Genomic DNA, 17,424 nt, shown 5'->3' with positions numbered 1-17,424 from the left:
ACCATTTTAAAATCCTTATTTATCAAGTATAATACGAGCAAATATTAGATTGACAAATATGAGCATTATAAACTAAATACTTAAAACATAAAGATTTATAGAATACAACTTCTGTTAGGAGCTTAAAAACTAAGCACGTGGTTTAAAATTTGTGCATTTTTTTTTCATTTATATTTACTTAGTTTTAGTAAATTAAACACAGTTAGAATTAATGTAATATTAATAGAATATCAGAAGTGATCAACAGTCAACTTGTCCAGATTTAATCATTTCCAAATCCAATTCCATCAAATCACCTACTGATTCAACCATACTAATTTGTGATCCAAAACTTTTCCAATTCAATTACGTTCAATTTTTAAACTATGCACGGCCCTGTTGTACATGAGATACAGATTAATAAATTAACCAAACATGTACTTTGTATCATCGAAACTTCACAAATAAATCGAAAGGGTAGACCGTGAATCGACTTTTTTCAGCCAACCAGTAACTTTAACATCAGACCAAATCAGTCAGCTCCGCCGATTAATCCAGAAGCCAAACACCAAACCAACATATAATTGAATCGTTTAAAAAAACTGAATCGACCAATGCGTTTTCAAGAATAGTGTCTATAAACTTATCACAGTGGACAAAGCACTTACGCATACTACAAACTACGAATGGAAGTGTCAAGTGTCAGTATATCTTTTTAGAGAGCAAGATTGGACCAAACTGTATGGCATTTAACAACACAAGCGATAAGACATGCACAAATCGTCAAGCCAAATGAAAATGGATACTATAATAGAAGCGTATTGGAGTTCAAGAGTAACCCGTGATAGCTGTGAACTTGTAATTTGAATTCCTAAATCTGTGGTTTTAGTCAAAGTATGGCTTAATCCTATTAAAAAGGAGTTTAACAAAATGGAACATATTTGTGGAATTAGCTATCAAACAGTGCAATGGTACATGTAATTGATATAGATGAGCACACCATGGTACATATACGTAATGAAACAACAGTGGAAATAAATATCTACCTCCTTTGGAAAATGACCAGGTGACAGGCTTCTTGATTTACCATCTCTTTTGTTTAACACAACAGACAACAAATGAAACCAAACAACCTGAATTACAACGAAAAGAAGTTAAGACTAGAAATGTGATTGCAAATTTATGACTAGTTCAAAGTTCAGTATCAACTGTATTGGGCAATCCATAGATGAATGGGCAGTCAGCAATACAATTTGATAGTTTGATACTTCTAATGCTGTATCTAAAAACAGAACATAAATGATAAATAAGAAAGACCACAACTCATTGAATCGACAGTCCAAGAACAGGGACAAGAGCCTTACATGATGATATACCAAGCATCATGAAACAAACAAGATCACACAAATAGTAGTCCAAGTAACAGGGAAGAGAGAGGACCATCTCTAAAGGCTATCTATTAATTTTAGGGAGACAATACCCTAGCTGATTTCAGTATAAATGCAAAGAACACAAGTTATTAACTATTGGTAATCAATATGGTAAAACATAATAAGTATACTTACTACTTGTTTTAACGTCTAATTCTAGGCTTGCACCTAAATTCTGCTAGCAATGCTATATGATCAGATGACCATTCCGGAGAAGGAATAGCAGTGTTCTTGCGTAGGTTTTCCTCATCCAATAGCTCCAACAGGGATTCCACTGACAAAGAGTCCGCTAAAAAGAAAATTAAATAAAATTAAAAACAGTTGGACAAGCTACCAAAATAAGAGGTCTGAACAAACCGAGGATTGACTTCCTAGATCTAACATCTGGGAAAAGATGAATACCAGTGTAAAATATGTAATCAACAGTGCCAACAAAATCCCTGGTACAATTTGTAAACAGAGGTTCATGTGTTGTGGCATCCACTCTCCTCCTCTGTTGATCTGATCCAAGGCTTACTCCCGCCATTCTTGCAAATGATGAGTACGCGCTAACCTATCAAATGAACTACACATGTTAAAATAACAATCTAAAATCTAAACATTCACAAGATGCAATAAAAAAAAAATACCAATGGTAGTTGATGAGTTATCTTGTGTGTAGGATGCAGGATCCCCAAGGGATCCACGGCCAAGTCAGGATGCAAATGCTCAAGTTTTCCATTCGCCAGTAAGGCATGAGGAGCGCTGCTTTCAGAAAATTATTACTCATTGCTCTACTCGTACAAATGAAGAACTAAGGAAGCAGGACGAGGAGCGAACCTTCCCGGTACAGAGTTAAAATCTCCACAGACCAGCATAGGAATATCCGCACTAACAGCAATTTTCTCCAGACCCTTTAAGAGGGTATGTACCTGAGATAGATCAACACAAACACAATAGTACTCAGCATTGTTTTTCAATAGCTAAAGAGATGAAACAATGATCCAACAAAAGTTAGCAGGACAGTAGGAAACCTGCCACAGTTTAACATCCTTGTGCTCATGATGGACATTTACATGGGTGTTTGCCTGCAAGGATGACAGAATGATTAAAAAATATCCAGAAGTTTATGTCAAGAGATTACCAGAAAGCATACATCACATTCGTGGTTGCAACAAACTAACATGTGGAAACAGCTAGGCCAAAACTAAATTGAGGCACTTTTTTCAAGCAATTGAAAAGAAAAAAAAAAACAAGTGAACCAATTAAACCAATCACCTCTAAAATGGAATTAACAAGCAGAAAATCAAGGTAAGACTTCAATGGAAAGCAGATCATGTTTAGCATGAAACAAAGGTTGATAGGCAAGTCTAGGCATAGTCACAGAAAAATTACATTTTCTCACAAAGTTCAGGTAAAACATATTCATCAGTAGAAAGAACCGCAATGCATTTTATGTGCGCAACTTTAGAGAGATCCAAAGAACAAGAAAACTCACAACGCAAATTAGCTGCCTTTTTCCAGGATTATCAGTGCCATAGTTACTAAATTTTGCTTCCAGGACCACAATCAAAGCAATGTTATCCTACAAGTGGAAATAAAGATATATAAGGATTAGATAATAGAAATCAAACAAACAATGGATAAAGAGCTAACTGGCAACCTTAATAAGACGGCTTAAAGCAACTTTCTTCTGACCAGCTTGAATTGCAACATCTGTCAAAGATTGTGCGGCCTTGTTGAACTCAACCTAAATACAGCTTTTTGCATTAGACCTGATCAGCTAAAGATGAATAGTGAAAGTTGGTGCTACCTCATATTTTTTGACATGCGAAAACCTATCCCTGCGGAAAAATGTAGCACAACCATCAACAGTATCTGGATTGCCACTATAAACCTGAATCAAAGGTAGTATTAAAAAAGCTACAAAAGAAAGAACATGGAATTTCTTTTGAAAATATTCAATTTGAAAGCATACCTCTGAGGTTTTTTTCTTGTAAAGTGCTTGATATCCATGTTTGTCAAGTTCTGGGGCAAAAAATTCTTCAAAATGGTCGTTTTGGACCTACAAAATATTTATACCAAGATCTACATCTCAAACTAAATTAAGGGATCAGTATGCCACATGCATTTAAACATTGATCAATCCAAAAAAGCACGAAAGCAGCAAATATCCTAACATAGCAATAGCATTGCAAGAATCCTAGCAGCGAAATTTTGACTAAATAATCCAAGACATGCAAAGGACAAGTTTTTCATACTGTATACTGAATAGTGCATTGATACAAACCACAACAACACCAATAGCTAGATGAAAACAAAATATATTAAAATCTCATCAAGTTTTGCAAAGATTAGCATTTCTTTCTAAACTAACGAAGAAGGTCAATTTGAAATACGTACCTCTTGGAGACAAATAATATCAGCATGGTAACCAATAATTTCCCGTAACAAATTTTGCCTCCGGTAGGGCCATGAGAGAGCCCATGTTGGGCAGTAGCTGTATGCCTCATTTGTGGCACACACATCAGAGAGAATGTTGTATGAGAGAACAGAAAATGTCCCAGAAGATGTCCGTCCATCTAGATCTAATTGCCCCAAGAGATCTCCATTCACAGGAATCATTCGACGTGGAGTAGGTGAAGGGGCTGGAATTACTCGTGATGTCGAAACGGTATTGACATTTCCAATATTTGATCTTGTCTCTGCTTCGATCACAATGCATTCAAACTTAAGAACATGGTTAATATCTTCAGCTGTGGGTGTGTATGTCCTAGAAAGACCAACTTCAGACCATGCTTCTCCATTTTTGTCAACAACAGTTGTAGGATACACAGACAATGGACCAGAATTTGATGTGACACCAGATAAACCAGAAGCAAAATTACCAGATCCACTACTATTTAGACGTCCAAACACCTCTTCCTCTTCAGCTCCATTTTGAGTTTGTGTTTTTTTAGCCTGTTCATGCAATGCACGATGATGCTGCCAAGCATCAGAGAAGCATCTGGGACTACAATGATAACTTTTGGTAATAGGCACCTTCTCCTTTAGACAAACCAAGCATTGTAGAGTTGCAGGCTCAGTTGGATGTACACTGCATATGGCAAGTTTCTGATCACCTAGATTTCTATACCTACAACAAGAATGAGTTACTTAAGGGGAAAAGGTAATTTGCATAAATACACGTCACATAACTAAAAATAAATATTGCAACATGATAGAATGAAAGTATTGCAAGAAGCTTCCATTTCTGTAATGCATTGGCTATACGAGGCTTGTATTGATGGGAGTGCCCTGCATTTAGGGGGAAATAAAAGAAGAGAGGACAAAGAATAGTTTGTTCAGATTGACAAATTAGAAGCCCAAATTAACAAATGTATTTTATGTATTTGCGCAAAGAAAGAGGAAAATTTACTTAAACCATTAAAAAAAATTGTGCAATATTTTGGGCGTTGGATAAAGAAATATGACTAAACTGACCTTTGATCATTTGTCATAGGTAAAATTGAGAAAATGTTCAAAGTTTCAGTATTACAGATATGATGATATGCAAGGATTTATCAAAAAATAGATGGAGAGAGTCCCGAGTTAACAAAAAAATCCATTGCTAGAATGAAGATCACATCCTAACTCAACAAAGATACTGAGAGATCAAGGATACCAACAAACAAAGAGAAACAAATGCTCTATGTATTATCCATTAGAATTCAATATGTATACATAATAGTGAATTTGAGAGCAAAATATTGACACGTTTTCTTGTGAAAGAAACAATCATTCAGTTCCTACAGGAAGTGAGACTTCCATAGGAAAAATAAAAATGGGGGTTTTCCCTTGTTAGCTAAAAATAAAAATAAAGAGCTAGTGAGTTTCAAAGAGAACTTTGCATATGCAACAGAAAGGACATATTTACATCCATATATTTTATTTGCCAAATATATAAGAAAAATAATTACAGGTATTTGACCAAGTAACAGCATACTTGAACGCAACAAATTAGAAGCACAAAAAGTACCTTCTCAAAGATTCATAAATCATAAGTTTCAAAAAAGTACGTGAAATAAATCATATTGGAAACAACATTCAAAATCACACTAGCAAACACTCATTTAAGTTATAGGCCTTTTCCTTCATAAGTAAAGGCAATAAGAAAAAAAAGAAGACAGAGATAGTACCAAATTTGAAGCACCTTTGATACAAATGTGCTAAAATTTCATTGCAGTACTTTTGCAGCCTGATTAATTGTCACAAAAACATCTGATTCAAATATCTAGTGTCAATTACTAGCCCTAGGTATCCGACTAGGAAATACTTCATCTTCTGAGAAATATGCAGATTATACAAAAAAACTAATAAAATCCTACAGAAAAATGATTTATCATAATCACAAATGTGTCACATTAACTAGTAATTAAGAAACAAGTGTGCAATTCAGGAACCAAAATGTCATGATTCACATGAAAAGACAAGATCAAAAGATTTTTTATGACTGAGATCAAACTCGAACAAAATAAATAACAATAAATGGGCACCAAGTGGCGGATGATTTAAAGGAAGCAAACAAAATGGCCACTCACCACCTATATCTCATGCAGTAACCATTGAGCGGGGTGGACTCGGGTACGTCATCATTCGAGATGGAGCCATCCGGCTGGCGCAATAAGACATAGGGCGTGATCTCGCAACCTACGACGGGGATCTCGGACGGAAGATGAACCCGGAGCACGGTCAGCATACTTCCGAAGCGTCCAATTCGTCCCTCCCAATGCCAAACAGTAGTATCAAGACCTCGTCACCGACCCTGGCGTCCGATCTCACTGACTCAAAGCTGATTCCAGACAGGCAGCAGTAGCGGGGGCGGAAACGGCGCGGATCCGCCATCACCCGACGTTAGCTTCCGCCAGGATTGACCACCTGAAATCCACGATCTATAAATCAGGCGTAGCTCGAGTGCGCGAAAACCTACAAAAATAGACCAACCCTTGGATGATTCACGAAACAAACCGATCCATAAATAGGAAGCGTACGTATGGAACGAAAATCGATCAATCTTCGCTTGAAAATATTCGACCAAGGGGACGTACGTGCGACGTCGGAGATCGGGGCGACGGAGAGGAGAAGGGAGTTGGGATTAGGGTTTGGGTGAAGAAAGGCGAAGAATGCGCGGCGCTGCGAGAGAGAGGAGCATTAAAGTAATTTCACCAGTCACTGATTATTGTTCCCATACTAGCATCCGTAAGACCCACCCTAAAGCGTACCTATTTTTTTCGTCGGAGGGACTGCTGGGGTCTTGAATAACTCGTGCGATAATTGGTGCGGATCAAGTTGGGTTCGGCACTTCGTCCTTGTTTTCGATACCGCCTTCGGTAAAACATAATGCTCAAAGTCTAGTTCCGTAAGAAGAAATGATTGGTTAAGAGTTTTATCATTGTATTCTTATATTTTTATTTACTTCTAAAAACAATTCTCCATTTCCAGCCAGATCAATTCGTCTTAACTTCCATTAATGTCTATTAATATTTGATATTAGCATTTTAAAAATCAAAAAGGTTGGGCGCCAACTATTAATTATTTGGCAAAATAAGTTCTTGGATAAAGTTGATGACAATGCTCATGCAATCATGATGAAGAATGTTTGTTGAAGCACTTCTTTGATGTTTATCAACAACAAGCATAAAAAGATTATCAAAGATAATCATCTTAATCATGCCTTCCTCCAATGAAGAAAATTATACTTCCAGAGCTATAAGAATGTTTAATTATTTTTTAAGTATTCATGATTTAATTTTTAATTATGACATATTTATTTAGAGTTTTTTTTCCAAATGAGATTTGGAATTAAAAGAATTTTTGGACCGTCGATTTATTCTTATCATGAATAAAAAATTTTTATAGGACTAATAGGGTTATCTAAGCTCAATGTTACCTTAATTAGTTTTTTTTCGAAAGGAGAAAATCACGATGAACTTGTACTATAAAAAACTGGTTGCAAAATCAATTTTTCCGTATCTCGCTGATTGTAACTATTATAGCAATTTGTAATAATTAGTCGTAATTATGGTAATAATGTTGAAAGTAAATTATAATTTTGTAATTGTTACAAATTGTAACGGTTGATCATATATGTTTCAATAATACTAAAAGTTATTTTCGAAATAAAATATACGATGGAAGCTATTTGATCATTTTTATAAAAGAAAAGTCTATTATAATTCGTTAAATATGAAATGTGCTTTTTAATTTGGTGTGATAGCAAGAGGTGAGGTGCATTCCTAAGTAATTCTCACATAAAATATTTATGATGATCGATTTTGTTTGAAATAAGGGAATATGGTATACTCAATAAGCGATGTTGAGGTTGACCGCAAGAAGAGTCTGTGTCAAAGAGAATACTTAGAAGAAAAAAACGTCAATGATTGAAATTAGGGGTGATCGTGGATCGGGTTGGTTTGGTTATTGGGATAAAAAACTATCCGACCCTACTAGATCGGATAATGTAATATCATGGCCCTACATCCGGCCCTATATCTGGCGGTTATTATGTATTAAATATCCGACGGGTTGTCAGTTATTTGGATATCCGACCCTATATCCAATGAAATATAAAATATAAATATAAAATATAAATATAAAATAATAAAAAATAAAATATTTTAAAATGATAATAGACATTACTCATTACACGTTGTAGTAGCTAATCGTCAATCGCTGCTACAACGTGTAACAACTTATCGACAGTAGCTACTATAACGTGTAGCAACTTATCCGCAGTAGCTACTATAACGTGTAACAACTTATCGGCAGTAGTTTCTACAAGTAGGGGTGATCGCGGATCGGGTTGGTTCAATTATTGGGATAAAAAACTATCCGGCCCTACTAGATCGGATAATGTAATATCATGACCCTACATTCGGCCCTATATCCGGCGGATTTTATTTTTTCGGTTCGGTTCGGGTGGGTATAAGCGGGTTGGTCGGTTTGACGGGTTGACTGCTCACCCCTAATTGAAACAAGGAGGGGTTCTCGGCACAAGCACTCCGACGTTCAAATCAGACAAAGGAAGAAAATGAAGAATAGAGATGATGAATTGTAAACTCTGATAGCAAATTTTACCTGTGTTTGTAGGTGGAGATTCCTTATATACTGATATTTTTTTCTCTTGCATGAATATTAATACATTTCCAAAATAAAACTAACCAAAGTTTTTCTTAAAATAGATCCATCATTTCTTTACTTTGCAGAGTAAAGCTTCCGTCGTATAAATTGCCTAAGACATACTCACTTGATTCTCTGATAATGATTAAGTAAAACATCAAAAATGAATATTTTAAAAAACTAATAAATCCAGTTAGCCTCATTGACTAGCCCTAGGTGTGACCGACCCGATCTCATGGAATTTTTCCACTAGCTACCAGGGTAAATCGGGGAAGCGCGCACGGCGGGCAACCTAGGAACCCAACATCCTTTGATTACGCGCCCGATTTAGAGGAAAAATTTCTACAAATACGTCATAACTGGGGATTGAACCATGGGTACCTGGATGACAACTTAGATATCTTATTGCGACACCATAACCCCGGGGACATAAAAAAGAATATTATATCATTGGGTTGATAAACCATTAATATGCTTTGATAGTAGGTTGATCGAGTCCCCTATACGTTAGGTCGGACCTTGTTCTTGGACAAGGTTGGGTCCCCTAAGGAATGGCCTCTTTGAGGACTTAGCATCCATTCGAACAAGGAGTCCGATCGAACCACTCATCTAGTATATTCAGTTAGACTGGGAGGACTCAGTTTTGAATTGAACTAGGACAACTCAAGATTCCATCGAACTAGAGGGACTCGAGATCTGATCAGATAAAAGGTTTGATCGACTGGACTATTCGATTGAGCCATATGATCCTAGCGGTCATAGTCTTTGTGTCGAGTGACTAACCATAGCCTTTATGTCAAGCTAGCGGCCATAGTAACTTTTTGCTCGTCGTAAAGCATTATGAGTCTTTTTGCTTGTCATTAGGCATTTCGAGCCTATCGTAAGGCCATAGTTTTTGTACCGGCCTAGCGTCCATAGTCTTTATGCTGAGAGAGCAACCATTGTCTTTGTGTCAAGCTAGCGGTCATAGTCTTTGTACCAAGTGAGCATCCATTACTTTTTGCGTGTCTTAAGGCACTCAATTTCTTTTTGCCTATCATAAGGCATTATGAGCTTGTGTAAGGCCATAGTATTTGTGTCGAGCTAGCAGTTATAGTTTTTGTGTCGAGCGAGCGACCATAGTTTTTTTGCCTGACGTAAGGCACGCCGAGTCTTTTTGTCTGTCATAAAGCTTTCTAAGCCAATCGTAAGGCTTTCTAAGCCTATCGTAAGGCTATAGGATCTTTGTGTTGATCTAGTGATTATAGTCTTTATGCCGAGAGAGCAACCATAGATTTTGTACTGAGATAACTACCATGGTTTTTATGTCGAGCGAGTGACCATAGTCTTTTTTCATATCGTAAAGAACTTTGAGTTTTTTTCCTTGTTGTAAGGTATTCCGAGCGTGTCATAAGGTCATAGTCTTTGTGTCGAGCTAGCGATCATAGTCTTTGTGCCGAGCGAATGATTAGAGTCTTTGTGTCAAGCTAGCGGCCATAATCATTTTGACTGTCATAAGACACTCCGAGTCTTTTTTTCCTGTCGTAAGGCATTCCAAGCATGTCGTAAGGCCATAGTCTATACACTGAGCTAGCATCCATAGACTTTGTGTCGAGCTAGCAACCATAGTCTTTGTGTCGAATGAGCAGTCATAGTCTTTTGCCTGTCGTAAGGCACTCTGAGTCTTTTTACCTGTCGTAAGACATTTCGAGTCTATTGTAATACCATAGTCTTTGTGCTGAGATAACGGCCATAGTTTTTGTACCGTACGAGCGGTTATAGTCTTTGTGCCGAACTAACGGTCATAGTCTTTGTGCCAAATGAGCGGTCATAGTCTTTGTGTCGAGCTAGTGGCCATAGTCTTTTTTTCCTGCCGTAAGACACTCCGAGTCTTTTTGCCTGTCAGAAGGCATTCCAAGCCTGTCGTAAGGTCATAGTCTTTGTTTCGAGCCAGCGGTCATAGTCTTTGTGTCAAGGAGCCGCCATAGTCTTTGTGTGCTAAGCGAGTGGTCATAGTCTTTTTGCGTGTCGTAAGACACTCCAAGCATTTTTACCTATCATAAGTGTTGGGTGTCTCTATGCTCGTTTTAAAAAATTTATTTCATAAACAAGTAGCGGAAGCATAATAATTTCCTAAATTACTATAACATGTGTATCACACAGATACAGAATACACATGCGCAGGCATAGTCATAGAATAAATTTCAAAATGAAATTATACTTGCAAGATGACGTTAAGTGGGAATGACATCAACTAGTAAACTTATCAAAGTTTGCCTTATCGATATCCACGCAGAGATATCTTCAAGATAGTTATACTAAGCCATGAGTTATCATCTCTTATTCGATACTAGCCAAATGAAGAGATGACATAATCTGAGAGAGGACTTTGGCTTAACTTTGTATCTGACAGCGAGGGCAACCCGATGACACAAAGTGAGGACACAACAATTCCTTAGTTGTTGTTCAGTGGCCTTTGAAGCTACTATTGGGATATGCCCGATGGTGTGTGTGCTAAAATATGTTTCGTAAACATGCGTAGTGGAAAATAAAATAATAATAATTCCTAAATTATTACATCACATGCACCACACGCATACAATGATACAACATGACAAACATGATAGCATAATTAAATTTTTACGAAAAATAAATTTACGCTAGGTGTATCTTACGGATGACCTATAACGTAACGAGAAAAGCATCAACCGTAGCGACGTTGTCGAACCTCACCTCTATTTGTATCCACGCCGAGCTCCTTAAGTCAACTCCTTGAGTACAAGCCTCTCATTCGGACGTTACTAGGCACGAGCGAAGAAGAGTGATCAAGAGGAAGGGGAAGAGAAGCACACAAGGAAGAGATTTCTTCCTTGTGGTGGTCATGGCAACAAGGGGAAGGGCTTCCCCTTGTTGGCGCGGCAAAGAGAGAGGGGAGAGGGAGAGGAGAAGAGAAATTAAGTTAAGGTTTTTTCAAAAACCTTACAAGCCAATTAATGATCTCATGTGTATAATTTTCTCTCGACCATATCAATATATAGCCCTAATTAATGAGTTGGATTAGAAAATCCAAATCCAACCCGACCATTATCTTTTAACAAAAAATTAGCCCATTAACTCCTTGGTTTGGTCACAACTAAACCAAGTTGGTTCATGACTAATTCATGATTAAATCAAATATAGTCCAACTCTTTCATAAGAGATGTGACTCATCCGTACTTCCATTGTGACAAATATTTTCATATTTGTCTTATGTATGGTTCAACCAAACATTTATCTCTTGATCTAAGAATCTTATTCTTTAACTTGTTTTACGTCGTTTAGAGACTCGTTAGTGTGTGTGACTCAATAGGTTCCCGGTTTATCTTGGTCGTCCATAATTAACTACTTAATTATAGAACGATCATGAGTGACACCTAATAGTACATCATGATCTCCAATTAGTCAAAAAATCATAGTTGATCATAGAATTAATTCTAAACCTTTCAGCAGCTATAGTGAGTCGTGCCTCGTTCCTTTCACTCGTCTTATACCCACTTGGTTCAGGACATGGTCTATGTGTCTTGCCCCACTAGGCTAATTACGTCACAACTAGCCCAAGTAATACTTTCTCGTCCTGTGGATTCAAATTACTCATACATGTGCACAAGAGTCTCACACTCTTAATATGTGATACTTTGGCCAAAAACTTTAAGTAATAATTTTAACGAGTGACCATAAGGTATACGTTTCCTCGCAAGGAGCGACAAATCCTCTGTGGGCTATCCAAATACCTTCGGACATTTCAACTTATACCCAATCATCCCAGATCCACACCTCAATGAGATGCTTGCTTAAGATGCCAAAGTATAAGTCTCAATAACAAAGATGACTTGTATATCTCAAGTCGAAGGAAACTTGCACTCGTGCTGCAGTAAGAACTTCACAGATATATCTATATATATGTAGAGAACCATATAAAGTCTTATAGGGAGTCACTCCAATGAACTAGTTACCATAACCAACATCCACATTTAACTCTCAATATCCTAATGTCTTCAGCCAATGAGAAAACAGCTGCTTGGCCAAACCAAGGAATATAACCCGTGCTAGTCTTACAGAATTGATGATGCCCGAATGCATTAATTCAACGACTAGAGAAATTTCAATTTATTCGTAATTACACATGTAGAGATAATCACTAGTTTGCGATCCAATCACAAATTCTCTCATGCTATGAAATATTACGGACATTTAGATGACTTGGAAAGCAAGTCATCTTCCAAACTTAAAACTCATTAGTAACATGATCCATTAGCATTAAACTTAGTTTAATTAAATCAAACCAATTTGATTTATAACCAAACCAATTTTTGTTTATAACTAAATCAAACCAATTTGATTTATTATTAAATCATAATGAATCTAACTTTACCTTCAAGAGGCGTGGCCTATCATCGCTTCCATTCCAACAAATATCTTTCATATGTGTGCTTCATCTGGTCCTATCAGACTTAGTCTCTCTAAATATAAGAATTCAATTCTCAAATTTATTTTAAGTCTTTCGGATATACTCATAGTACATGTGCCCCAATAAATTCTCAATTTATGTTGGCCATTCATAATCATTCATAATTAACCATTAATTATGAATTGATCATGAGTGGTACCTAATAGTATATTATGATCCCTAATTAACTAGAAAATCATAGTTGATTCCAAAAATAAATCTAAACCCTTCAGCAGCTACAGTTATCGGTGCACCTATTCCATTCACTTGTCTTATACTTACTTGGTTTAGGACATAATATATGTGTCAGTCTCCAATAGGTTGATTATGTTACACTTAACCCAAATAGTAGTTCCTTGTCTTGCAAATTCAAATTACTCAAACACATATCCAAGAAGGTCATCCTCTTAACGTGTAATGCTTTGGCCAAAGTCTTACGAGTGATAATTCTAGTAAGAGGCCATGAGGTATATGTCTCCTTATAAAAGGAATGGTGAATCCTCTATAGGCTATTCAACTACCTTTGGATATATCGACTTATACCCAATCATCTCATACTTGCACCTTCTAGAAGATGTTTGCTAAAATATCAAAGTACAAGATTCCATTAGCAAGATGACTTGAATACCTCAAGTCTAAGGAAACTTATATTTAAGCTGCAACGAGATCTTTATTGATATGTAGAGAATCATATGAAGTTTGATAGCAAGTCTCATTCAATGAACTAGTTGTTTGCCCCTTGGCTAGATATTTTCAATAGTTACCCTTAACCAATATCCATATGTTAACTCTCAACATTTTAATATTTCCAACCAGTGAGGATTGATTGCTTGGATAAACCAAGGAGTATAACATATGTTAGTCTTGCAGAATTGATGATGTCGAATCTCATAATTCATTGACTAAGAAATATTTCAATATGTACATAATTATACATGGAGAGATATCCACTAATTGTAATATAATCATAAGTTCTCTCATGCTATGCATTGTATCGTGAATTTCATTAATTGAGTTTAAGATTAATATTATATACATAGAGAATGTATACTTAAATAGTAAATTTACTTATTTAATAAATAATACAATATCTAAGATGATTGTCTTAAGATACCTCTAAAATATAACAGTAAGACATTTCATGCATATTATAAGGTTGTAATTCTTATGCCGAACAAGCGGTCATAGGGAAATTTATGGAGTATAAAGACTATAAAAGGCTCTCTGGAGGCAATATATTGTTAGGATCGATGATCGCGGCTAGAGAGGGGGGGTGTGAATAGCCGTCCCCAAATACTTCATTTCTTTCTACAAACTAGGGTTAGCGCAGCGGAAATGAAACCGTAGAAACGAAAAGGAAGAAGACAAACCTCAAACTCGATGGATGTAACGAGGTTCGGAGGTGATACTCCTACTCCTCGGCGTGTCCGTTGTTGGAATGTATACTAAAAGCCTAGCTTTTGTATATACATTTATAAGAATCACATTGGTCAAGTGTCTACATTTGTATATACCAAATGTAGATGTTCAATTAATTTATATTGTAGATAACATGGTGTGTGGTGTCACACACAGAGGATCATGTTATCAGTACCTTATAAATTATAAACAATAGCTCACGACCAAGATGGAAAGGAACAAACCATTGGAAGGTCGTAGTGTAATTAGATATTAGTTTATCTTAACTATATAATCACACTAGTACACTTAGAGTGTATTGAGTAAGACCATTAGAGGTCGTTTCTTTTATACTGACTTTATAAAGAAACAAAGACCTCAGTTATTATGGAAGTGTGTGCTCTTAATCCTAATATAATAACAAGCACATATATTTGATATTTATTTCTTTAATTTATCAATGGGTGAGATTTAGTTCGATAAATCAATAAGCCCGATAAGTTGGGAAATGATATCACTTATAGTGTGTGTTGTTGATTATAGAAGAAAATTGTGTCCTAGTGATCTAGGTTGATAATGTCCCCAAGAGGAGCTCATAAAGATTGTCATGTTAAACCCTGCAGGTGGACTTAGTCCGACATGACGATAAGGTGGAGTGGTACTACTCTTGGACTAAGATATTAATTAAATGAGTTGTCAGTAACTCACTTAATTAGTGGGCATTTGACATCTTAAACACAGGGAGACTAACACACTCATAATAAGAAGGAGCCCAAAATGTAATTTGTGATTGGTGCGGTAGTTCAATAATAGTTCTTTAGTGGAATGAATTATTATTGATGGAATTAAGTTGTGTGTTCGGGGCGAACACGGGAAGCTTAATTTCATCCGGAGACCAAAACCAATTCCTACTCTCGGTCCCTATCGAAGCCTTTTGTATATAGAGATTTATACCCACCACATACCCACCTTCTTACCCAACCAATAGGGGTCGGCCAAGCTAAGCTTGAAGCTCAAGCTTAGGGCCGGCCAGGCCTAAAGGTTGGCCTTAAGGTGGCTGGCCAATAGCTTGGAGCCCAAGCTTAGGTGGCCGGCCACATCATATTAAAAAGGATTTTTTATTAAAATTATTTCTTATGTGGATATCATAGTTTTAAAAGAGAGTTTAAAAATTAAATCTTTCCTTTTAAAGCTTTCTACAAAAGATTAAGAAAAGATTTGAAATCTTTCCTTATTTGTAGATTGAAAGGAGATTTTATTTTTAAGAAAAACTTTCCTTTTTAACCATGATAATAATTTAAAAGAGAAGTTTAAAAATTAAATATTCTCTTTTATTAGTTTCTACAAAAGATTAAGAAAAGATTTGATATCTTTCCTTATTTGTAGATTGAAAAGAGATTTTAATTTTTAGAGATAACTTTCCTTTTGGAAATTATCCACATGTTTAAAAGAAGAATTTTAATTTATAAAATTTCATTTTTATTAACCAATCATGAAGGGATAAAAATTATTGGAGAAATTTTTATAAATTTCTAGAAACAAATTAGGAAGTTTTAATTCTTGTGTGAATTAAATTTTCCTTGTTTTGGGAAATTAGAAGTGGCCGACCATTATTATTAAAAGAAGAAAATTGTTTTTTAATTAAAATAATTTTTCTTTTTTTATGACAAAAGAATTAAGGAATTTTTTATTAAAATTTCCTTATTTGTCAAGACCAAGGATTATAAAAGAGGGGGTAGAGGTGCCTTCACGTGTGAACAACTCTATTATTCTTCTCCTCTCTTTTCCTCCTTGGTGGCCGGCCCTAGCTTCTTCCTCTTCTCTTCTTCTTATGGCCGGCGGCAACCTCTCTTGGAGCTCTTGATGGTGGCCGGTTCTAGCTAGGAGAAGAAGGAGAGAAAGGTGGTTTTGTTTCTTGCATCCCTTGGAGCTTGGTGGTGGTGGCCGGACCTTTACTTCTCTTGGAGAATTGTGGTGGCCGAAACTTGCAAGGAAGAAGAAGGTGCTTGGTGGTTCTCATCTCGGAAGATCGTTGCCCACACAACGTCCGAGGTTAGAAGAGGAATACGGTAGAAGATCAAGAGGTTATTTTTGCTTACAAAGAAAGGTATAACTAGTAATTGTTTTCCGCATCATACTAGTTTTCTTTGTATAGTTATTTATGGAAATACCAAACACAAGAGGCATATGATTCTAGAGTTTTCGAAATAGTTTTTTCGAGTTTGTGTTTTCTTCTTTTTCGAATTTGTGATTCGATTGTTCTTTTTGGTTAACCTAGAGTTATTTAAGGAAATAAATATTAGCTTTCCTTAAAAGGCTTTGCCTAGGCGGTGGTGGTTGCTCCCATATCCAAGAAGGCCATGTGCCTCGCCATGCAGTCCTGGAAGCCAATTTTGGAAATTAATATTTATGGAATTAATAACTTAGGTAGATTTGAATCAATAGTGTTAAGTTCCGCTTGCGATTCAAATCTAAGCCATTAAGAACAGATAAGTTAAATTTGGAATCAATGATGTTAAGTTCCGTCTGCGATTTCTAATTTAACTTTTAAAGAACACAATAGATTATTTAAGGATAGGTTCGACACTTGTACAAAAAAATTTTGTACAGTGGAACTGGTACGTTTTCCTAGGACTAACCAACAATTGGTATCAGAGCTAGGGTTTGCCTCTGTGTGTTTGGTTTTCAAATTAGGTTATGCACATGTCATACATAATTTAGGCAGGATAATAGTAGGATGTGCTAACTTTGTGGTTGCAGGCTCCAACTATTATGACATATTTTTATTGTGTGTGATTGGACCCTTGGACATGTCAAGGGCATTTAATTGTGTGTGCATGATTGTATGTAACTAATATAGCAGGAGCTGTATTAGCCCTAGGTTTTAGAATTTTATTTTTCGATCTAGATTACATGTACATTCTATTTATGGAATATAGGATCGATATATGTAAAATTCTATATTTGTCGCGGATCGTATCCTTGCGAGGCGTGGTGCTATCGGAAGACCAGAGG

General features: G+C 36.2%; 1 protein-coding gene across 5 annotated transcripts; it reads right to left on the bottom strand.

Annotated features, from left to right (window-relative positions):
• Positions 1-900: 900 nt before the first annotated feature.
• On the bottom strand, positions 901-6,614 carry LOC122031188 (carbon catabolite repressor protein 4 homolog 1-like). Of its 5 annotated transcripts, XM_042590330.1 has the most exons (13): positions 6,476-6,613; positions 5,969-6,353; positions 3,792-4,524; positions 3,367-3,453; positions 3,202-3,285; positions 3,052-3,138; positions 2,887-2,973; positions 2,423-2,476; positions 2,229-2,320; positions 2,039-2,153; positions 1,812-1,962; positions 1,545-1,698; positions 901-1,112 (listed from the first exon to the last, which is right to left on the bottom strand). In XM_042590330.1, the coding sequence occupies exons 2-12, from the start codon at positions 6,124-6,126 to the stop codon at positions 1,553-1,555; spliced, it is 1,794 nt and encodes a 597-aa protein (XP_042446264.1). In that variant the 5' UTR covers positions 6,127-6,353; positions 6,476-6,613; the 3' UTR covers positions 901-1,112; positions 1,545-1,552. The 5 variants fall into 5 exon arrangements, with proteins under 5 accessions (XP_042446264.1, XP_042446259.1, XP_042446260.1 ...); XM_042590325.1 differs by having other exon boundaries at positions 3,202-3,453; positions 6,476-6,614; XM_042590326.1 differs by having other exon boundaries at positions 3,202-3,453; positions 5,969-6,305; positions 6,419-6,577.
• Between the last annotated feature and the right edge of the window lie 10,810 nt (positions 6,615-17,424).

Source organism: Zingiber officinale, chromosome 11A (assembly GCF_018446385.1).
Source record: "Zingiber officinale cultivar Zhangliang chromosome 11A, Zo_v1.1, whole genome shotgun sequence".
NCBI classification, from domain to species: Eukaryota; Viridiplantae; Streptophyta; class Magnoliopsida; order Zingiberales; family Zingiberaceae; genus Zingiber; species Zingiber officinale.
The sequence above is the reverse complement of the archived record's forward strand: the minus strand, read 5'-3'. Positions and strand labels throughout refer to the sequence as shown.

Bases quoted from the DNA above. Each gene is read 5' to 3' on its own strand.
- LOC122031188 (XM_042590325.1), bottom strand. From the start codon at position 6,126: ATGCTGACCGTGCTCCGGGTTCATCTTCCGTCCGAGATCCCCGTCGTA. The intron at 3,139-3,201 runs GTAGCACCAACT...AGCTGTATTTAG, and splicing joins CGCATGTCAAAAAATATGAG to GTTGAGTTCAACAAGGCCGC. The intron at 2,154-2,228 runs GTTCGCTCCTCG...TTCTGAAAGCAG, and splicing joins TTTAACTCTGTACCGGGAAG to CGCTCCTCATGCCTTACTGG.